General features: G+C 52.8%; 11 protein-coding genes across 11 annotated transcripts; 7 read left to right on the top strand and 4 right to left on the bottom strand.

The window, feature by feature from the left end:
* Positions 1-344: 344 nt before the first annotated feature.
* Positions 345-1616, top strand: IAQ61_002490 (uncharacterized protein; the record flags this gene model as incomplete). The annotated part of the gene is made up of 1 exon (XM_003834342.1): positions 345-1616. The coding sequence occupies one exon, from the start codon at positions 345-347 to the stop codon at positions 1614-1616; it is 1272 nt and encodes a 423-aa protein (XP_003834390.1).
* Positions 1617-1784: 168 nt separating this feature from the next.
* Positions 1785-3074, bottom strand: IAQ61_002489 (uncharacterized protein; the record flags this gene model as incomplete). Its single annotated transcript, XM_003834341.2, has 1 exon — positions 1785-3074. One exon carries the CDS (start codon positions 3072-3074, stop codon positions 1785-1787), a length of 1290 nt encoding a protein of 429 aa, XP_003834389.2.
* A 637-nt stretch (positions 3075-3711) lies between these two features.
* On the top strand, positions 3712-5790 carry IAQ61_002488 (uncharacterized protein; the record flags this gene model as incomplete). The annotated part of the gene is made up of 1 exon (XM_003834340.1): positions 3712-5790. The coding sequence occupies one exon, from the start codon at positions 3712-3714 to the stop codon at positions 5788-5790; it is 2079 nt and encodes a 692-aa protein (XP_003834388.1).
* Positions 5791-6385: 595 nt separating this feature from the next.
* IAQ61_002487 (uncharacterized protein) lies at positions 6386-8637 on the top strand. The gene is made up of 2 exons (XM_003834339.2): positions 6386-7010; positions 7067-8637. Exons 1-2 carry the CDS (start codon positions 6735-6737, stop codon positions 8393-8395), a joined length of 1605 nt encoding a protein of 534 aa, XP_003834387.2. The 5' UTR covers positions 6386-6734; the 3' UTR covers positions 8396-8637.
* A 2321-nt stretch (positions 8638-10958) lies between these two features.
* IAQ61_002486 (uncharacterized protein) lies at positions 10959-11822 on the top strand (the record flags this gene model as incomplete). Its single annotated transcript, XM_003834338.2, has 1 exon — positions 10959-11822. One exon carries the CDS (start codon positions 10959-10961, stop codon positions 11820-11822), a length of 864 nt encoding a protein of 287 aa, XP_003834386.2.
* A 908-nt stretch (positions 11823-12730) lies between these two features.
* Positions 12731-13717, bottom strand: IAQ61_002485 (uncharacterized protein; the record flags this gene model as incomplete). Its single annotated transcript, XM_003834337.1, has 2 exons — positions 12731-13491; positions 13684-13717. The coding sequence occupies 2 exons, from the start codon at positions 13715-13717 to the stop codon at positions 12731-12733; spliced, it is 795 nt and encodes a 264-aa protein (XP_003834385.1).
* Positions 13718-14473: 756 nt separating this feature from the next.
* Positions 14474-16073, bottom strand: RRP3 (ribosomal RNA processing protein; the record flags this gene model as incomplete). Its single annotated transcript, XM_003834335.2, has 2 exons — positions 14474-15384; positions 15434-16073. 2 exons carry the CDS (start codon positions 16071-16073, stop codon positions 14474-14476), a joined length of 1551 nt encoding a protein of 516 aa, XP_003834383.2.
* Positions 16074-16245: 172 nt separating this feature from the next.
* IAQ61_002483 (uncharacterized protein) lies at positions 16246-17668 on the top strand (the record flags this gene model as incomplete). The annotated part of the gene is made up of 2 exons (XM_003834334.2): positions 16246-16434; positions 16493-17668. 2 exons carry the CDS (start codon positions 16246-16248, stop codon positions 17666-17668), a joined length of 1365 nt encoding a protein of 454 aa, XP_003834382.2.
* Positions 17669-17903: 235 nt separating this feature from the next.
* Positions 17904-18940, bottom strand: IAQ61_002482 (uncharacterized protein; the record flags this gene model as incomplete). Its single annotated transcript, XM_003834333.2, has 2 exons — positions 17904-18762; positions 18816-18940. The coding sequence occupies 2 exons, from the start codon at positions 18938-18940 to the stop codon at positions 17904-17906; spliced, it is 984 nt and encodes a 327-aa protein (XP_003834381.1).
* A 591-nt stretch (positions 18941-19531) lies between these two features.
* On the top strand, positions 19532-20533 carry IAQ61_002481 (uncharacterized protein; the record flags this gene model as incomplete). The annotated part of the gene is made up of 2 exons (XM_066095562.1): positions 19532-20068; positions 20117-20533. 2 exons carry the CDS (start codon positions 19532-19534, stop codon positions 20531-20533), a joined length of 954 nt encoding a protein of 317 aa, XP_065954398.1.
* A 440-nt stretch (positions 20534-20973) lies between these two features.
* On the top strand, positions 20974-21525 carry IAQ61_002480 (uncharacterized protein; the record flags this gene model as incomplete). Its single annotated transcript, XM_003834331.1, has 1 exon — positions 20974-21525. The coding sequence occupies one exon, from the start codon at positions 20974-20976 to the stop codon at positions 21523-21525; it is 552 nt and encodes a 183-aa protein (XP_003834379.1).
* Positions 21526-21711: the final 186 nt, after the last annotated feature.

Genomic DNA, 21711 nt, shown 5'->3' with positions numbered 1-21711 from the left:
GCTGCACCTGCATTCCATTCTTGGTGAGAAGGTATCCATAGCTGAAATTTTATTGAATTTGAGCAAGGGTAGGTTCAATGGAGCTAGAACTATGCATTTTTGACAGGCAAAGCATACCGGTACGACTGCTATTAATCCAATTGTCTCATTCATCTTCACCGTCCTCTATTTTGACATAATGTTTCTTTCTGTGACTAGGTAGCCACTGATCATTTTACTAGGTCAACATTGGTACTCCTATCTCTGCATACATCATCTTGCAGTCGTCGACCACCCAGCGCACTGTCACGCATTTCGCTTCGGTGAGTCTGTCCTTCAACTCCTTTCGACTCTTTTTCTGCGCCATGGATTCAAGAGCCATGTCCGATATGGCGGCACACGAAGAGCACGAAGATGGGCAAGTTCAAACAACAGAGGCACTCATTGAACAACTCAGCATCAGTGACGCCTCCAGCATCAGCAACGACTCGACCAAAATCGACTCAGCTTACAGCCCAACTACATCCATCATCAGTATGGCGTCTTCTACCAGTCAGCGCACTAAAACATTCACCTCATCCCCGGATCCTGTCATCCCCTCCAATTCTACAGCGAACATTTCCATACGTGAATACATCTATTTCATCCCACACCCGCCTCCCCCCGGCACACCCATCCCCTACACCACCGGACTCCCCCATCGCAACCCCCTCAACCTACCCGAAATCTGTTTCGAGCCAACCAGCACCCTCGTCCTAACATCCCCCAACAACACCTTCGTCGACATCCGACTCTACAAACCCATGCACCCCTCCTCCAACGCTCCTTTGCCCAATCGCTCCGAGCCCGGCAGACTAGAATGGGCATTCGCCGGGACCTCGACGTCGTCAAGCATTGATCTCGGCAAGCCTGAATGGGCCGGCAAGACAAGCCACAGCACCTGGACGCACTGGCTCGACTCGCGCCACCCTGTCGGCTCACCCAACATCCCCACGGACGAGGGAGACATGTACACCATCTCCCCCAGCCTGGCGCTTGAAGTCGGACACGCATTCCATCCTGCGCTTGGCAGGGTAAGCGGCCACGAGGAACTATGGCGCGATGTCCCTGTCCTGCCGACTGGGGACTTGACACCTAGTCTCTCTGCGCCTGCCTCGCTGGAAGCACCGACATCGGCAGCGGCAACCGAGACGGAGATGCTGGCAAATGCACCGAGGAGGATAGCAGTGACCTTGCGTCTCGAGGACCCGGGTCTGCCGCACGTCCGCGGCGTGGTTGTGCGCGTGGGACAGTATTGTCAGGGGATCTTGATGGAGGGGAGCAATGTTACGATTGAGCGGTGGGAATTTTTTGGTGCTGGTGATGCGGATATGAACATGGAGACAGATACCCAAGGAGAAAGCCATCTCCATGTCAACAACGGCACCAACAATACCAAGGAAAATCAAGCAAAACGCGAGCATGATGGGGAGGCAGAGGAAGAGGAAGTAGTTGAGCAAGGGTGGAAGAGGACGGCTAGGATTGGTGTGGGCTATCTTCCTTGCTCTACGACGTTTAGGCCCAGAGTGCTGTGTGTGGGCGCGGTGGTGGGGGTAAGGGGTTCTGCGTGGGTGGTTGAGGAAGTTTGGGAGTGGTAGGGTGGGAAGGATATGACTGGGAAGGGAAGAGATGAGGCTGCTGTAGAATAGATGGTGGGATATTGTTGCAGGGAGGATGGTTCGAATGTCGAGAGGAAAGCAGGGCGCTTCAATTACCAGAGACGCCACGTCCCCAGTGTAACAAAAGAATACGTACCATTCCAACCGTCAACAATCATACCCCCAACCTCCAAGCAACCCTCTCTCCAACATCCCAGTCTGCACCGCCCTTGCGACCCTCACGCCCTGAGCCACCACCTCCAACACCCCATCTGCGCCCTCCCACCCCGCCCCCAGTCCCGGCATCCGAGAATCCCCCTCCCTCGCCTCCAACCCCCTCATAACCTCCTCACTAACCTCACCATCCCACCCCTCCAACACCAACCTCTTCAACGCCACCCCCCACCGTCCAACCCACTGCTCCTCACTGACCGTCGTATACACCGCCTCACCCCTCCCATCCTCCACACTAAACGGCCACTGCGCTCTCACAACCGCATACCGCCTCGTCGCCAAAAACAGCACAGGCCAGGCAAACAGCCACAGGAACGAGAGATAAAACACCCAGCGCACCCACGGCACCAGCCGCCACCGATTCATAAAGCACGCCGTGTAGATGTCGAGATGCGCGTCTTCCACGGGAAACGTAATCGAGACGTGTCCGCGGTACTGCGTGCTGCGGATCAACGCCTCGATGCGCTGCGCCAGCAGTGTGGTGCGGAGCCCCGTGACTTCGCGCTGCAGACGAAAGGAGCGCAGTCGGGCGCCCGAGGCGCAGTAGCGGTGTGTCCATTCTGTTAAGCTGGGTTTGGGCGCTGGTGGTGCGGCACTGCTGGATTCGAGGTCGGTGGGGGTATGGCTGGTTGGGCCGCGGGTTTGCGTGATGCCGCCGCGGAAGGCGCGAGTGTTGTTGTCGATGGTGGAGAGGCGCATGGGGGATATGTCTGCGGAGTTGAAATTGGGATGCAGGTAAGGGGTGATGTTGAGGACGAGGCGGAAGTCGGTGACGTCGGTTGATGTAGTGCTTGATTCGGTTTTGTTGCGCCGGTTGCTGGTGTTGTTGTTGGTGGTGGTGGTGGTTTCGCGGTGTGTGCCGAGGATGTGGATGTATTGTACGGGAGGGATTTGAGCATTTGCGCGAATAGTTTTTTCGAGGAGGACGGGGTCAGTGTCAAGGAGGGGGTCAATGAGTGTTCGGGTAGAGCAGATGACTGGGTGTCCGTTTTTGAACGTGGGGGATGTGTGTTTGGTGCGTGTTGTTGGGGGAGGGGAATGGTGGATTGGTGGTTGGGAGGCAGGAGGGGCGGTGGAGGCTTCGCTCTCGCTGTAGGAGGGTGGGAGGGCGGCGGAGTCAAGATCGGGGGTGTCTGGGTAGGTGTAGTTGTTTGGTGTTGTGTGGAGGGGAACTGCATCTGGGTTGTCCCGATATGGTGGGATGGGGGTGGTGTTTCGACCCATGATGGCGCGCGTTGGGATGTGACGGCGACGGCAACGGGGATAGTTGATAGTACTTGGTGCAGCAGAGGAGAAATGCGACAAAGGGGGATACAAAGACAGTCGGCGAGAGAGAATGACGAGAAGTGAAGAAAGAGTACTTGGGCCTTGTCCCGCGTCGTGTGAGGATGGCACACGCGTCTCTGGGCTGAGTTCAGGCATGCACTTGTTGGCGATATGAATCATGTGACTGAAACATGTTTTCATTAGCCAACGCCAGAGCGGGAGAGCCAATGTATATATCCAACGGTGTTTCGGTCAAGCAGCCATCTTATGAAATTTGTTTTGTGAAAGAGAAGTCAATGGGGGAGTGGACATGAAATGGTAGTTGTCTTGAGGCTAGGACGCCAAAAATAAGCTTCAACTCCGTCCAAATCCTGGAAGCTTGACGCGACCGACAGGGCAACTTTTTTTCTTCCGAGACAAACATCTCGATCACCTCCTCCACCTCGGCACAGGCTTCCACAACAAACTCGCAGCAACACTGGCTACCTTACAGTTCGTTCGGCGCCACATATCTGCTTTGCAACCTCAGATTCGTCTGCAGTTACCATGCGCAGTTGGTAGCAGCTTCCTTTGCGCATTCCACACTTCACCTGCAATGGCCTCTACAGGCGCCCCCATGCCCGATGCGGGGTCCAAGACCATCGACGCCACACCAGCAGCCGGCCAACTCGTCAGCCATGATAGCAAGACCTACACCACCATCAAGGAAGGTCTTGCGCATATCCTCGTACCCCAGGACATTCCCACACAGACGGACCCCAAAAAGCTGTCCAGAGAAGACACACAGCGGCAGCAAGTGTTTTATAATCCCATTCAGCAGTTCAACCGCGATCTGAGCGTACTTGCCATCAAGACGTTTGGTCAGGACCTGATACAGCAGCGGATACAGAGGCACGAGGCATGGAAGGCCAAAGCAGAACGAAGAAAAACGAGAATGGAAAAAGAGCGCGTTACAGGGGAGAGAGCGAGTACGCCTAGCACGCCGCAAGTAGAGGAGGGTACGTCCAACAAGAGAAAGCGGGCGGACGACGCGGCTGATGCAGGTGCAGTGCCTGCGAAAAGGCAAAGGGTGGCAGAGAATGGCGAGAGTGAGAATGTGGAGAATGGGGAGGTTAGGGAAGCGAATGGGGAGCAGACAAACGGAACGAATGAAGAGCGCGTGCCTTGGGTACCCCCGTTCAAAATTCTCGACGCACTATCTGCGACTGGCTTGCGCGCAATTCGTTATGCCAAAGAGATTCCCTTTGCGACGGCCATCACGTCAAACGACATGTCACCGAAGGCTGTCGAGTCGATCAAACTCAATATCAAACACAACAAGCTCGAGGACAAGATCACAGCAAACACGGGCAACGCGATAGCGTACATGTACAGCTTCTGCGACAAGAAAGGGTACGATGCGATTGATCTCGACCCATATGGCACAGCGGCTCCATTTATAGACGCGGCCATCCAAGCTATCAACGACGAAGGTATGCTGCTCGTGACTTGCACCGACTCGGCCATCTTCGCATCTCATGGCTACCTGGAGAAGACGTACTCGCAATATGGGGGGTTACCGTTAAAAGGCGAGCCATGCCACGAGGGAGGACTGCGACTGATACTGCACGCGATTGCATCTTCCGCAGCACGATATGGCATGGCCATTGAACCGCTGCTCTCATTGTCCATTGACTATTACGCACGGGTATTTGTCAGAGTGAGAAAGGCTCCAATCGATGTGAAGTTACTGGCTGGTAAGACGATGATTGTATACCACTGCGAGAGCGGATGCGGTGCTTGGACAACACAATACCTCGCACGCAACAAGCCAATGGAGAATAAAAAGGGCGCCGCAATATACAAGCACGGCTTTGCGCAAGCGCCAACTGCAGACCAACACTGCCAGCACTGCGGCTTCAAGACCCACCTGTCGGGCCCCATGTACGGCGGGCCGTTGCATAATGTTGGCTTTATCGAAAGGGTGCTAGCTCAACTGAACGAGGTTGATCGCGAGACATATCCGACTATGGACCGCATACAAGGCATGCTACATACTGCCATGGAGGAGATCACCTATGGTTCTAAAACGCAAAAGTCGAATGGAGCGCAGAAGACGGAGGTTCTCGATCCTATCATCCCTAAAATGGACCCAGCAGAAATCGAGCACCATCCCTTCTTCATCGTACCGGGCTCTGTCGCAAAAATTATTCACGTTTCAGCGCCTCCTGTAGCTGCCCTTCGCGGCGCATTACGACATGCTGGATTCAGGGTGACGATGAGCCATTGCAAGCCAGGCTCGATCAAAACAGACGCTTCGTGGACAGACATTTGGCACATTATGCTTGAATGGGCCAGACAGCGCGCGCCCCTCAAAAAGGCACTGAATGCGAATACTGCCGGCCACGCTATTCTGTCGAAAGCGAGCGCAACTGGCCACACCAGAATACGAAATGCCCAAGCCACAGCTGAAGTGCCAGCAGAAGAACCCATGTCAGATGTGCAAAATGGAAATGGTGCAGAGGATACCGCGGCATCTGCACCGGGTGTTGGCAAAGATTCGCCAGCTTACCTCGAGGTCAAGTATGCGGTCAACTTTGATGAGAAGCTAGGCAAAGATCACGACAGAGGCAAATATGTGCGATACCAGCTTGCACCACGCGAAAACTGGGGCCCCATGTCGCGAGCAAAGTAATTTGAATCCAAGTACGAATCATGAGTTGCTCTCATGCACGATCTTCCCATCCTTGCACCTTGCTATTGTATGCAGAGCCATTGTGTCGATCGCAAAACACGTCGTTCTCATCTGATTAGATTTCTGTTCGCCCCACGGACGCAGCGGTCGTTGCGCAACTCTTACATCATATCTGTATGCTTAGGTAAGATCTCGGGTCTCTTATCCGGATGGGAGAACATTCATGTCGAAGAAGAGGCAACAGTACTCTATTCACACGCGATGATCACAAATTCAGCTTGGCCCGACCAGGATGGCTTTTTGTTGCCCGTTTGGCCAGGCAATTATGGCAATTGTGGGAGTGGTTGTGCATTTGGTACCTGCAGACTTGCCAGAAGCATGGAAGTCAATGCCTATCGGCAAGAGGATTGAAGTTGGCGAAGCGAGATAGGTCTGGATACTCCGCGGACGCAGTTACCCGAGATCTACTTTGAATTACCACTCTACTCGGTAATGAATGAAATTCTCGGCGAGCAGATTCGCGGCAAGCTCGATGTTATTGTCACCCTTTTCTTGCTGGGGATGGGATGGGATGGGATGGGATGGGGACGAGGATGAAAGCCGACAATCACAATTGCACTAGCGGCTCCACGCGGACTAGTGCATCTCCATGTCATCACGTCGTCACGTTTGAATCCTCCCAAGATCCCGTCAAGCCCGTCAATGTTTCCCTTCCTTGTTGCACCAACGCGTTCGAGCCCCAGCATGGTCCTTTGCCGAGTCCTCTCCCATTCGCTTGGTTGCGGAGATTCCGATGTTATCGACAAATGCCCATGTCATGGAAACTTTGCCATGTCTGCAGTACCACGGCCGCTTCGGTCAGTCATGAAATCATGGCCTCTAACCGCCTTGAGCATTTCCCATGCTTGTCATCCACGCGTTGACGACAATATGGGTGATGTTTGATGCGGTCACGGTTAGCTCAAGCGCAAATCTTGGGAGTATATAGCTGTTGCAGGCGTCCAGTTGCTCCTCCATCATCTCGACACCAACAGCCTCTCCCAACTTTCAACATGTTTACCAAGACTGTTGCTGCGTCGGCTTTGTTTGCAGCGTTGGCTGCGGCTGCCCCCAAGCCCCAGGTCGCGGGCTACTCTGGTGCAGATGCCAGCTTCACGGTTACCTTTGACCCGGCTGAGACTCCCGCCACTGTCTTCGGACCTGATTCTCAGATTCCAGGAGTAAGTTCTATCAATTGCCCGTTCCACGAGGCAAATCTGACCTTTTTTTTTTTCAGGCCGTGCAAACACCAGCAATGGTAGCACCTCCACGGAGGAGCTCAGATGTCGATGGCCCAACCAGCCATGGTCCCTACTCGGGTACCCCAACGACGACTGGAGCTGAAAAGGCGCCTACCACACTTGGCACTGCCATTGCTCCGCTCCCACCAAATCCAACTCACACTTACTACAACGCCGATGGCAAGCCACAGCATCCCATGCCTATTCCCTACATGCCAGCTGGAGGTCTCGGTACGAATGGAACAGAGCCTCGCTACATGGTCAACAGCGACTTTGACTTTGAATCAATCGCTCTTGGTCTTTACCAGGAGTGGATCGAGCTTGACCTGTTCAACAACGGTCTCGCTGTCTTCTCTGACCAAGATTTTCTTGACGCTGGCCTGACTGCGGAGGATCGCGCCTACATTGCCTTCATGGCCATTCAGGAGACTGGCCATGCCACTCTTCTCAGCAATATGCTCGGGGAGGCTGCTCCTCCTCAGTGCACCTACAACTACCCGTTCCGCACCGTCCGCGAGTTCATCGACTTTAACATGAAGGTTACTCGCTGGGGTGAGTCTGGTGTGTGGGGTTTTCTTGCCCACCTCGACTCCCGCGAGGTCGCCAACCTGCTCTCTCTGTCCATCGCCACCGAGACTCGCCAGCAGATTTCTTTCCGCCAGATGCTTGGTCTTCCGCCCCAGCCCGTGTGGTTTGAGACTGGTATCCCCCAATCCTGGTCATGGACATACCTCGCGCCATACATCAGCTCATGCCCAGAGAACACCACCCGTCTCGCATGGCAGAATTTCCCCGCTCTCATGATCGAGAATCAGCCCAACCCCAACCGCTTCTCTCCCAACGACACCGCTGCTGGCGAGGTAGCCGGAAAGCGCATCGCTGACCCTTCTGACTCCACCATCCCCGAGGACGAATCGTGTGTCAACGTCGACGCCACCGAACACCCAGGCTATTCGTGCGCCCCAGGCATCGCCCGCAACCGCTCTGAGCCCCTCTCCTTCCCCGGCCGTCTCCTCAACCTGACCTGGGAAGAGCCTGGCAAGGCCGTCGGCCCCAACAACAGCTACATCACCGCCACCACCGCCGGTGCGCCCAAGTACGTGGCCTGGGTTGCGCAGCTCAATCTGACCTACACTCCTCTGGAGATTACTGGAAACAACACTGGATACACATACCAGCCAGCCGGCGAAGTCTACCAGGGTGACCCAACTGTCAATGACACCATGTTCATTGCGCTCACCGATGACAATCCCTTCCTCACCCCGTTCAACCTCAGCATGATTAACCCCCATGTCGTCGCCCTGGGCTTGTACCAGGCTGGCTAGATGTGGAGCTCGAGTCCAACGCTTTGATACCCAGTCGGAGCACATGCGATGTGGAGTTTTTTCAAAGGCTTATCAGCCGTGTAATTAGCTGTGGTGGAGCTGTTTGAGCATATGATGATGATGTTGTTGTTGTTATTGTAAAGATGGGAGGATGCAGGCTGTTGTTATTGTAAAGATGGGAGGATGCAGGCTGTTGTAATGTTGTAAAGATACCAATCGGATTTTTTGATCTATCACAGGCGAACTATTTCTTGGCGAGTGAGATGTGCGCGTATATATGAAATTTTTGCTGTGAAGCTTTGAAGCGCGAATTGAATCTCATATGGCTAGGTTTGATTCGGATGTGCTTGAGTTGTTAACCGTAATATGTTGTTTTTTTGGTGTTCTGGCTGATGTGTTTACTGTTGTCTCCTACCTTCTGGCTCACGCTGTAGATGGTGTGTCTTGATGGGAGGGTGTGTCATTCTCTTTGCGTGTAAGTTGGGTTGGGGATCTGGTATGATTGTGGCGTGCTCAAAGAAGATCCATTTTAGCCATATCTCTGATCCCATATATCCTTCAAAACCAGCACACATGCTACTCTATGCTCATCAAAAAAGACATGTCTCGCACTTGCATGATCATCGCCGCGTGTATAAATACCTTGTTGGCACGCAGTTTCCATTGCTCCTTCACACGCACAAAGGAGGCTTGAATGCCCCTCCTTTGAAACAATTTCCAAAGGGTATTTCGGCTGCTCCTGGTGGCTGGGCTCTTTGTGTGTCGAAACTTACGAGCATCACGAAGAATGTTGTTGGACTGGAAAAGCTGTCAGAGTATAGGGATGAGTATCATGCGTCTTCCCTGACTTGTATGCCCTATAAGCGCCCACTTCCACACTAGTATTCCTTGTATATTGATCTTGGGATTGTTTGGCGAAAAGCTATCGAAGCAAAGGCATGGCCAAAAGTTTCAGAATATCGATAGGGTACGAGATGAGCTCTGGTGTCTGGCAAGGTGGGTGGGACTGATAGCCTTTTAAGTGGCTTGGGTATGACATGCTCGTGTGGAAATGATATGAGCAGACTTTGGAGGCGACGACATGGTATTTATGTACATATTTTTCTCTTTATCCCTTAGTATTTTGCACTACTTCTATATTGTAAGCTTTATTAAGTTGTCAGTTCACTCACGAGCTTGGACATATCATAGCGAAACTCCCGTGCTTTTTATCTACCGCTAGACGTATTGACTTCCTCCATCCGTATATTGATTCACCAAAATCGAAGGACCCAGAATCTCCAACTATATCAATTACTAAAACACTCCAACTAAACATCGACGTGTTCCATGCCTCCATACTCTGCAGAACTCAACACTCGGGACCCCAAGTCTACATTGGGAAATGCATCTCCCATCTTGCCCCACCGCCCAATCACACCGCATCCTAGCATAACCTCACACGCACCACAAACCCTGCCCGTCCACGTCAACACCGATTCTCCAAAAGCATTTCTTACCTAAAATGCCCACAATCCCACCATGCACATCGGATTTAAGCATCTGCCGGCTGCCAGTAAGAAGGGGTGAATGTTGCTCGAGGCGCGGATGCACTGCACAAGCTCCCGAAGCGGGGCAGCGGTTGATCTGCGGGCAGCGAGACCGGTCCGGACCGTAGCCGGGGGATTAGTTTACGCTTGTTTGGGAAGGGGTAGGATGGGATGGATGGAGTGTTGGGGCGTGGATGTCTGCGGTGTTGGGCGCGATGTCGAAAGGGGGGTTTGGATGCGAGGAGAGAGGTAGGTATAAGGGATGGATGGGTGGCGGGTGGAAAGTTTGAAGAGTGCGATCGAGGACGCGATATTGAGATCATACTTTGCTACCGAATACCGTACCGGTACCGTATATACAAGTTCACCCCTGAAGATTCTCCCAGAAACCGATTTCGGTTTCGCGGATCATGGATCCAGCAGCCAACCCAGCCGTCCTACTTCCAGACAAGCAACCCACACACGACCCCAAATCCCACCCACAACCCGAAGAAATATGGCAAGGACTCCAGCGCACCTTCTCCAGAATCACAGGCCGTTCCACACCAGCGAGCGAAGCCAAACTCCCCAGCTACCACGAGGTCGAAATCCCATCGCCCGGAGACGCACAGTCACAGTGCACAGGACGCACGGCCTCGGATTCCGACGAGGAGTCTGGGGTCCCGATTGTGGATGCAGAAGACGATTTTCCTGAAGGCGGGCTGCGCGCCTGGCTCGTCGTGGCGTCGGCCTGGCTTTTGCTGTTCCCCTCGTTCGGCTTCATGGTGTCGATTGGGACGCTACAGGACTACTGGGGTCGGCATCAGCTGTCTTACATGAGTGCGCGGGACATTGGCTGGATTCCCTCTGTGTTTGTGTACGTGTCGCTTGCGCTTGGGATCTGGGTGGGGCCTTTATTCGATCGGTATGGGCCGAGATGGATTGCGTGTACAGGGAGCCTGGCCTTCTTACTCATGATCTTTTTGCTGGCCGAGTGTACGGCGTTCTGGCAGATGGTGTTGTGCTGTGGGGTGCTTGGGGGGATTGGGGGAGCCATGTTGACGACGACGAGTTTGGCGGCGGTGGCACATTGGTTCAAAGAGAGAAGGGGGTTAACGCAGGGAATTGCGATGACGGGGTCTTCGTGTGGAGGGTTGGTGATCCCTCTTATGCTGCGGACCACGCTTCCAGAGTACGGCTATGCCTGGTCTCTTCGCATCTTGGGGTTTGTCTTCTTGTTTTGCTTCATCGTTGGCAATGTTTTGATCAAAGCACGTATCCCGCCTGCGGCAGCTGCGAAAAAGGCAATCATCTCGCTATCTATTTATGGCGACCTTCGACTCAGCCTCTTCACCATGTGTGTGTTTGGCTTCGAGATTGTTCTCTTTGGCGGCTTGGGCATTCTCCCCACATATGCCACACTGAGCAAAAACTTCCCTCCAGACACGGGCTTCTACCTCATTTCAGTTCTCAACGGTGTCTCATGTCTGGGTCGCCTGCTCCCCGGATATGCCGCTGACAAGATTGGGCGGTTCAACACGTTGCTAATCATGATTGTCTTTACACTTGTCTGGATGCTGGCTCTATGGTTACCCCTAGGTACGACGTCGCTAGCCGCCCTATACGCATTCGCTGCCTTATTTGGCTTTGGTACTGGATCCTGGATGGCGCTGATTCCCGCCTGTCTGGGGCAATTATGTCGTGCAGATGAATTTGGGAGGTACTATGGGTCGATGTATTTCGTTGCCAGCCTGGCATCACTCGTATGCATTCCCGTTAGCGGTGAGCTGGTTGAGACCGTTGGACCGAAGCCTATGGTTGCGTTCTTTTGCGCAGTTCTTGGGCTTAGTTTAGTGAGTTTCTTGTTCAGTCGATGGGCATGTCTGGGAAGGCGGTGGGTCGTGAAGATGAAAATCTAAAAAAGAGCAGCAGTTGTTTCATGCCCAAATAGGAGGGATAGATGACTTATGTCAACACAGTAATACCAGTCTTAAAAGGAATGGGTGATTAGTATGCACGTTCCGTGACTACATGCCGTTGGAAGAAATTTTTACCCCCGCTCCGAAAAGTCGCGTTTCCCGAATAGCCTGCCAATGTCATCAGGGAACAAACAGTGAGTAGAAGACAGACGTATGTAAGAGAAGATGAAAGCATAAAAGAGAGCTTAGGAATACCAAAGGCCAGACGCGCAGGTAAACCCATACCACACTTACCCCGCCAAGTCTTCCGTACACCACAAGCCTCAATCTCGCAACTCACTCACAGGCTTCCTATAATGCATTGTAACACATATGATCAACATCAACGATTCATTCACACTCACACTCGCAAATCGCATCTACAACAAAAACTTATTTCAATCATCTGAGTAATCACTAAGACTACACAAAACACACGCTTTTCCTAACAGAAGCAAGTAAAAAACCAAGGCATGTACGAAAACACCTAATGATAGGTAAGCAGCAGTTGCGGTTGCAGTTGCGGTACTAAACAGCAGCAGCTAGACCAAGGTTCAAAAAAACGATCCAATACATGAAAAGGCATAAAAGGTGGATGGATGGCGAAGATACCAAAGTGGCTACTGAAGACGAATGAAGACGCGTTCATAATCATGAGTGCGGCGATTGTTCGTTTCAGTACCCATGGATTGATGTAGCATACCAGCCGATACCATCCCATACCTGGTTTCCCTACGGTCCATATCTGCGCCACAATTGATAATACAGATGACACTGCGTCGAGTGGGCATTGCAGTGATTCAGCCACGTGGATAAGGAGAGAGATGTCATGACTGTCGTTGAGGCTTCAAATTGCGCGTAATCATTCTCTACGACCTGTTCCTGCCACTGCGTCTTGGCTGCCCATCAGCAGTAGCAGCTTTCTTTGGCTCCCTCTTCTTCGCAGGCTCCTTCTTGTCCTTTGGTGGGCGACCTACTTTCTTGGGCCTAGGCTTTTCCTCGGTTTCGGCGTCGTCGGTTTTGGCCTTTTTAGAATCGCCGTTGGTTTCTTTCGCGGGGCTGTCTTCGGCTTTGCGCTTTGAGCCGGTCTTTGCGCTGTCTTCTGCCTCGTCGGCCCTTGTCGCGGATTCATCGGTAGAACCCTCGTCTTTGGCATCGTCTTTGACTTCCTTGGCGTTGTCCTTGGGTTCATCTTTCGATTCAGTCTTAGACTCATCCTTGGCCTCATCCTTGGACTCGCCATTTGTCTTCACATCCTCCTTCTCGGTAGCTGGGGCATCCTTCATCTCCTCATCCTTGGACTTGGGATCAGCCGGCTTCTCATCCTTCTTCTCAGACTCTTCCTTTTTGTCTTCCACCTTCTCGAGTTCTTCCTTCTTGTCTTCCTTCTCCTCTTCCTTCTCATCGCCATTGGACTGGCCGTTGGCGCCGTCAGCCTTCTTCTCAATGTTGAGCTCAGAGGCGCGCTTCACTACATCGTTTCCCGACCGCTCAATATGAACAGCCGGGTTCTCAGGCTCAGCGTTCTTCTTAATGGTGTTGCCGCGATTAGACTCGATAGCAATCTCGCCTTGTTCCTTGACCTCGGCGACCTTGCCACCAGGGTTTCCTGAGCCCCAGTTCCATGAGACTGGGTTTCAACGCGTCAGTACATGTTTAAGATATGGATGCAAGGCAATTGGAGATGGTGGTAAAGCTGGGCGAGCAGACGGACATGCGCGCTTGCTGCGGGTTCGTTGGCGCAATGCGCAAACTATGCGCTCGCTAGACGCAAATGGAAAGGGAAGCAGCTGTCGCATAGAAAAGAGACAAGATTGCTTACCTTGGTCTCCCTTTTGGATCTCGGATTCAGTCATGGTAGATGTGTGGTACTCGAGAAGCGCAGTTGCGACAGGATGACGTGATGCGACAGATGCTGGTGCGCGTCGCAAAAGTGGGTCGATATGCAATTGATGTTAATAAGGATGTGGGAAATGTATTTAAGTGAGTAGGGGATACAGAGTGGGAAATGGGGGTGGGCGTGTACGATGAAGGTAAAGAGATAGACTGGACGCGACGTGAGGTGAGGTGAGGTTGAGGGTGAGGTTGAGTGAAAGCAGGAAGGTTGCGTGCCGGGACGTAAGCTCCAGATGCGGTAGCTGCGAGACATGGTGATCCCGTGTCTGATTGGCCGCCCTTCCCCACAAATATCCGGTGGCTGGTCCGCAATCGGGATGTTGCATCGATGCCGTCATGTCACGTCTGTGCGCACCCCTTCGCTTAGCCGCTAAATCGGGAACAAGCATGAACTCTCGTTCGCATTGGGATGGAGAGTAGAGTGAAAGTACGCCTGAGGCAGAGAAGAGAGAGCGGGAGAGCGGGCGAGATAGAGAGAGAGTATATCGTAGCTTGCACAGAAAATGCTCGAGGCCCACGTGTCATCCGTTCCTCATGTTCAGTATCGGGAGCGTGGCCGCCAGCAAGAAGAAATCTTGTTTTGCATCAAGACTTTTAACCGAAGATTATAAGTAGTACAGAGCAGACTGCACTCCAAATGCGCAAGAAAGAAATCCATCGAAAGCACCCAGTGATGATGACTGGCTGGACCTATCCATGTGCCCTCTCTTATTACTTCAGCCCTCCTCCCGATCCATCTGGTCGCGCCCTCTCCTCCCACCCCTGCCTCCACCTCTTGCGCCCCCCCTTCCGCCTCGACCAGCTTTGCCCCTCTTCTCATGAATATCCTTCATCTCCCTGATGGCCACTCTCTGTGCTTCACTGACACTTTCCATGTACTGAAGCGCCTCATCCTTGTCCACCACCTCTTCCTCAATCTTCTTTCCCAGCGCATGCTCAATTCGCAGCCAAATCTCTACATCATACTGCGTGACGAAGGAGAATGCCTTTCCTGACTTGCCAGCTCGGGCTGTTCGACCCACACGGTGCACATAGGTTTGCGAGTCACTTGGGAGATCGAGGTTAACGACGAGGTCGACAGCAGGGATGTCGAGACCTCGAGAGGCGACATCGGTGGCAACGAGAATGTCACGAGATTTAGTTTTGAATTTGTTGAGTGCACCTAGACGTGCAGATTGTGACAGTTGACCATGCAGCGGAATGGCACCAAAGCCAAGAGCGCGGAGGAGAATGGCGATTCGCTCTGTTTCGTTCACTGTGCGGGTGAAGATAATGGTAGGGTGACCGATGTTGTCAGTAAGAAGATGGATGAGGTAGAGATCCTTATGCTTGTGTGGGATGAAGAGGTAGCGTTGTAGGAGCGTGGACACGACTTGATGTGAGGAGCTGGAAATGGATACGCGAACTGGGTTCTGCAGGGCGGCGCGTTGCAGACTCTCAACCTTGGATGACATGGTTGCAGAGAAGAGGTAGGTGTGGCGCCCATCTCTGGGGAGCACGCGTAGGATCTTGTCGAGAACGGGTCCGAAATCGAGATCGAGAAGACGATCAGCTTCATCGAGGACCATGTATTTCAGGTGCTTCAAGGAAAAGCCTTTTGTGTTTTCGAGGTGATCGAGCAGCCGACCTAGCGTTGTTAGTATGATGTCGACCACTAGACAGTTTCGACAAAGTACCTGGCGTCGCCACAACGATATGTGGTCTCTTTGACAACGCAATAGCCTGGGGAACCATGTCCATGCCTCCAACAAGCGTCGCACACTTGACGTTGATTATGCTGCCCAGTGCGTCCACTTGCTGTGCAATCTGGTAAGCCAGTTCTCGCGTGGGCGCAAGAATCAAGCCAAAGAGTGCCTGTGGCTTGTCCAGCAGCGCCTGTAGGATAGGCAGGACGAATGCTGCTGTTTTTCCAGATCCTGTTTCTGCAAGCCCAATCACATCGCGTCCTTCGAGCGCCAGAGGAATGGCCTGCGTTTGGATGGGTGTAGGTGTTGTGAATTTGAGGTTCTCGCAGGCGTCGCACAGTTCTTCTCGGACACCGAGGTCGGCAAAGGTCTTTTTGGCAACATCTGCTTGTGCTGTAGTCGTCTCTATGGGCCCAGCATCCATTGCATGGCCCTCGTCTTCGACGTCTTCGACGTCTTCATCGTCTTCCTCCTCTTCCTTATCGCTCGACTCTGGCTCTGGCTCGGGCGCACGTTTTGGAGCACTCTTCTTCTGGCTCAATTTCTGGCTCTTGTTTGACCGGCCATTCAATTGGCCAGCATCTGTCCGTGCCGTGTTGCCGTCCAGCTTTCTTTTCTTGAAGCTCGACATGACTGCTGAATGTTAAGTTCGTTGAAGCATGTTCGGGCCAGAACATTTTGTTGCCCGGCGATAAGATAAGACGCGCGCCAAGAGTTCGAAAAAAGTTACGACCTGGAACTCCATCTCCCGACATATCGACCTTGAACTTTCACACCAACTACAGTCAGAATCAACCGCTGAAATGGCCCGAGGCAGCAGCCAAAGAAAAAAACAGTCGCTCATAGACAAGGAGAAGTCTAAGAAACCGCAAAATGGGCAACCCAAGAGCATGGTCATTCGCATTGGCGCGCAAGAGGTTGGTAGCAGTGTCAGTCAATTGGTGCAGGATGTGAGACATGTCATGGAGCCAGATACTGCTGTGCGATTGAAGGTAATATGGATTTTATTCCTCATTCCCAGCTGTGTCATGCTGACAAGCTTCGTCACAGGAACGGCGAGCGAACAAACTCAAAGACTACACCACAATGTGCGGTCCCCTAGGTGTATCCCATCTCCTCCTCTTCTCCCGCTCCGAGTCTGGCAACACAAACCTGCGTCTTGCGCGTACGCCTCGTGGCCCGACCCTCCACTTCCGCGTCGAAAACTACTCCCTCTGCAAAGACATCCTCAAGTCGATGCGACACCCACGCGCAGGCGCAGCTTCCGACTTCATGGTGGCCCCGCTACTCGTCATGAACAACTTCCTGATCAGCGATACCGAGCGAGAGCGCCTAGGCGATAAGGCGCCACCAAAACACCTCGAAAAGTTGGTCACAGACATGTTCCAAGGCCTCTTCCCTCCTATCCAACCACATACCACACCCCTGCACACCATCAAACGTGTCCTATTACTCAATCGCGAGCCTCCGAGCGAAGAAAATGGCACATGTACAATCAGTCTCCGCCACTATGCCATCACCACAAAGATCACCGGGGTGCCCAAAGCCATTCGACGTCTATACGCAGCAGAGAAGCTCATCAGCAGCAGAGAGAAGAAGAAGCGCGCACTGCCCAACCTTGGTGGCCTCCAAGACGTCGCAGACTATATGCTCGACCCCTCTGCCGCAGGCTACACCTCTGCTTCCGACACCGAAGCCGACACAGACGCTGAAGTCGAAGTCGCTGCTCCCGTGCGACAAAAAGTGCTGTCGAGAAAGGAAAAGGAAAAATTGAAAGCCGGCGACGAAGCATCCTACGCCCGTGCGCGTGGCACCAAACCTCGTGTCGAGAAGCGTGCCGTCAAACTCGTGGAATTGGGCCCACGCATGAAACTGAGGCTGACCAAAGTCGAAGAGGACGTCTGCGGCGGGCGCATCATGTGGCATGAATTCATCACCAAATCCAAAGCTGAAGTGCAGGACCTCGAGAAGAAGTGGGCACAGCGCAAGAAGGAGAAGGAGGAGCGACGACGCATTCAAAAGGAGAATATTGAGAGGAAACGCAAGGAAAGAGGCGGTAAGAGTGGAGCTGAAGAGGGCGAAGAGGGCGAAGAAGGCGACGAGGATGAGGAGGATATGGCGGAGATGATGGCGGATTTTGAGGACTATGATATGGAGGATGATGTTTGGCAGGAAGAGGCCGATACAGGAGAGGGTGAGGACGAGGAGATGGAGGATGATGAGTAGATGGGATGGGAGGTGTAATGATACCCTATTCAAGCTTGTCCAGCGCGTTTCATGTGTGTCTGCTTTGCCATTGCGACCAGCTTTTGGTCAACTGTGATGCATCTAGAAACTGCGCCACGCATCAGCTTCGCTCCTCGACTACAAAAAAAACCATGTATCAAATCGTACCTCACTTGCAGCTATTCCCCTCTTCTTCACAACCAACTAGAAATTCAACACCCGTAGTCCAACATCTTCAGCTCCCCTTGGGCTTTCTGATGATGACCTTGTCCCCAACCAACTCCCACCCCACACCATCCTGCACCAATTCCTCCCACGCCCTCTCGGTAACGCTCTCCAACCATGCCCTGTCCACACTCAAATAGCCCCTCCCCACACACTTCAACACATGGACCCTCACCCCTTTCTCCGCCCACCCCATAACCGCGCGCTGATAGCCATCCACGCCCCTCTTCAGGCGCCAAAACTGCGTCCAATTATCCTGCACCAGCGCATGCATGACACCCTCGACCCTCCAATCCCTGTACCCATAGAACAACTTGGTGGCGCGGGCACCTGCGTAATCAGACTGTCGACAGCACTGATCGAGGATCAGCAGACCGACGTATTCGCGGAGGTCGTGTGGGGGGAGTGGATTCCTAGGGTGTAGTTTCGAAAGGAGGGCGTGCAGCGCGGGCAGATACGAGGACCAGTCTGCACAGAGGATGCTGACGTGTATGGCGAAGAAGTAGGCGCGCAGGGCGAAGGCGTCGCAGCGGTTGGAGGCGGTGATTGCTTCGCGGAGTTTGCGGAGGGAGGAGAGGACGGTGGAGAGTTCGTTTATGGAGGGGGTGAGGGCGTTGGGTGGGATGGTGGTGCTGGGCGGTGTGGAAGGTGGGGGAGGAGGAGGTTTGGGGGCATGTTTGGAGAGGGCAAGGGAGGAGAATGAGGCGGTTAGGTTGGAGGGTATGGTGGTGGAAGGGGTGCTGGCGCTGTGTGTGCTGCTTATGGAGGCGAAGAGGATGTTTAGTTCTTCGCGGTTGAGTGCACAGAGTTTCATGTAGCGCTCGATGATGCGGTTGAAGTATGTTTCTTGAGTCTTGAAATCGTTTAACCTGCGACTTTTGTCAACAGTTGAGTACGGCAATACGGGCAAGAGGATTTGTACCGCGTCTCGCCCTTGGAAGGTAGGCCATATGTCTCCAGTAGATCTTCGCGAACAGGCTTAAGGCGGTTCCATGCGCCTGATGCGCCGCGACGGCTGCTGGGGCGGATGGGGTCAGAGGACTTCATCTTGCGCTTTTGGTCGGACGTGGGAGGAGAAAGGGAGGATGAAGGTGGTGGACACAGTAGTAGCGCGTCAGGTAATTTCGTATAGGGCTATCATGATGTCGCATCACATTGGGCAGGCGTGAGGCATGAATGGCGTGTTGATAACAGTGAGGTAGTTGTGTGTGAGTAATGGAAAGGTGGGATGGTGGGATGGTGGGATGCGGGGAGATGATTCGGCCATGGAGGGGAACAACCACCCAGCTTATGGTTTTCATGTCATCACGACTGCACTCGCCATTCCTCGCCGTCGTAGGACTACCGGTACGAGCAGTTCGTTATAAGCTGATTGAGCGTCATAGCCACTTGCAGCTGCCTCAACGACATTGACCTCGCAACTCGCGCCATATATGGTTTAGGTAGCTAGGGTCCGAAATGTCACCGGAGATTTCCTACCGTAACTTACCGGTAGCCGTCATGACATGTCGAATTCCACCCTCTTCACACCGTAATACGCGGGCTTTATAATTGCAACGCAAGGCTTAAGGCCTTGAGTTTTGCCTTTCACTTCTAATATTCTGAATTTGCTGCATCACATCATTCTACATCCTGCCAATGTCGACAGCTGTTGACTCGGCCAAACAGGCCCTCTCAGACGTCACGAAAGAAGCACAAACTCTTGAGAAGAAGGTCGAAGAAAAGCTGACTCTCCTTTGGGACGAACTTGCGCCCTGGCAGCAAGATAATCACTACATTCACTCCGGCTACCGCCCCCAATCATCCTCTTTCTACAAGTCCTTCTCCTCACTCTCATACTTGCACAACGAGACAGTCAACATATACACCCATCTCATCGGCGCTCTGCTCGCTCTATTCGCATCTGGTATATTGTACTCTGTGCTAGCTCCTCGGTATGAGTCTGCTACACGGGAAGATGTATACGTCTTTGCATGTTACTTTGCAGGCGCAGTCGTGTGTCTAGGAATGAGCGCGACATATCACACCATCCAGAATCACTCACACGAGGTGGCTGTTTGGGGGAACAAGCTGGACTACCTAGGGATCGTGGCATTGATCTGGGGATCCTTCATTCCCGTGTTATACTATGGATTCATCGAAGAACCGGAATTACAAAGAACGTACTGGACAATGGCAAGCATTCTTCTTCTTATCCTGATGACCCCAGCTGACCAATGGTAGATCACAACCCTGGCAGCAGCCACATCAATCGCCTGCACTCATCATAAACTCCGCACTCCAGCACTGCGCCCTTTCCGAGCTCTCATGTTTGCGCTCATGGGTCTGTCGGCCATCTTCCCTGTTATCCATAGTATCCGACTGTACGGCATCGAGCATATGCGCAAGAGCATTGGGCTTGATTGGGTGGTCTTGCAGGGCGTCTTGTACCTACTTGGGGCGAGTATCTATGCAGCAAGAGTACCGGAGAAGTGGAGTCCAGGCAAGTTCGATATTTGGGGCTCTAGTCATCAGATCTTTCATGTACTGGTAGTGCTTGCGGCAGCTAGTCACCTCGTAGGTTTGATCAAAGCGTTTGATTATGAGCATAGTCACAGGATTGGGGTCCTGGGTGCAGGTATTGGGAGGAAGGTGTGGTAATGAGATAACATTGGATACCTTGTTAATCCGATAAATACATATACATTACTTCTATCAGTTGAGCTCATGCAGCTAGGAGTCTGCATCGCAACGGCCAAGATCAGCCATCCTTCTCAAGCATGGGTCCAGAATGTATGCTGTGCTTGATGAGACGACGTTGAGTTGTTAGCGCGGGGTTATCCCCAACCTGGCAGTTTTTACAGTTCCGGCGTGGCGTGCGGCTAGGAAGAGAACCACAAATTCTGAAGAGCTTTCGAACAAGTGGGCATTGAGATGCAAATGGAATCTTGCCAAGTAAGAATTCCTGATCTATATAAATACGAAACCTTACTTCCCCCCTTCCATTCTACTCCTCAAATACATCTACCTCTCAACTACCGATATCTTCCTAACCCTCACACAACCTCAAATCACGTGAGCTATCACCACTACCACCCATCATGGCAACAGACGATCTTTCCATTCCAACCCACACCGCCATCTCCCCAGCTCCCCGAGATATCGCAAAAATACAGCAGCAAGAAAAGTCCAACATACTCCCATCCTTCACCGCCAGCACCGCCTTCCGCCTCGGCACAGCCCTAAGAACCCGCCTCCTGACCTTCCCCTCCCCCTGCGTAATTTCAATCACAACCCCCTCAACCCCACCACATATCCTCTTCCATAGCGTCACCGCCGATGGCACAACCCTCGACAACGACTACTGGGTTGCTAGGAAGCGTAACAGCGTCGTGCGTTGGGGCGTGAGTACGTGGCAGCTGCATAACAAGTACGAAGGCGACGAGAACAAGTTCAAAGCAAGGGCGGGGCTGGGGGACAGGGCAGCCGAGTATGCGATTCATGGGGGTGGGGTACCGGTCTTCGTAAAGGGTGTGGATGGGTTTGTGGCAGTGTGTGTAGTGAGTGGGTTGAAGCAGTGGGATGACCATCAGGTTGTCATTGAAGAATTGGCCAAGTTGAAAGAAGAGCTGGAGAGGCCAGGCACGCAGTAGAAAGATTGACGACTGCAAGAGGGGGTTTAAGTGCAGTGGCTGGTAAACTGGCGCTGCTACAAATGCAAAAAACAAAGGAAGACAAAAAAAAAGAACACAAAAGAACCAAAAAAACGGCCGTTGAGAGGGTCAACCTGCCGGTACTGCTTGCTCATCCAAAAATCCCCACATACCTTCCAGACCTCC

The sequence above is a fragment of the Plenodomus lingam genome (assembly GCF_022343315.1).
Source record: "Plenodomus lingam strain CAN1 chromosome Unknown contig_14, whole genome shotgun sequence".
Lineage (NCBI taxonomy): Eukaryota > Fungi > Ascomycota > Dothideomycetes > Pleosporales > Leptosphaeriaceae > Plenodomus > Plenodomus lingam.
The sequence above is the reverse complement of the archived record's forward strand: the minus strand, read 5'-3'. Positions and strand labels throughout refer to the sequence as shown.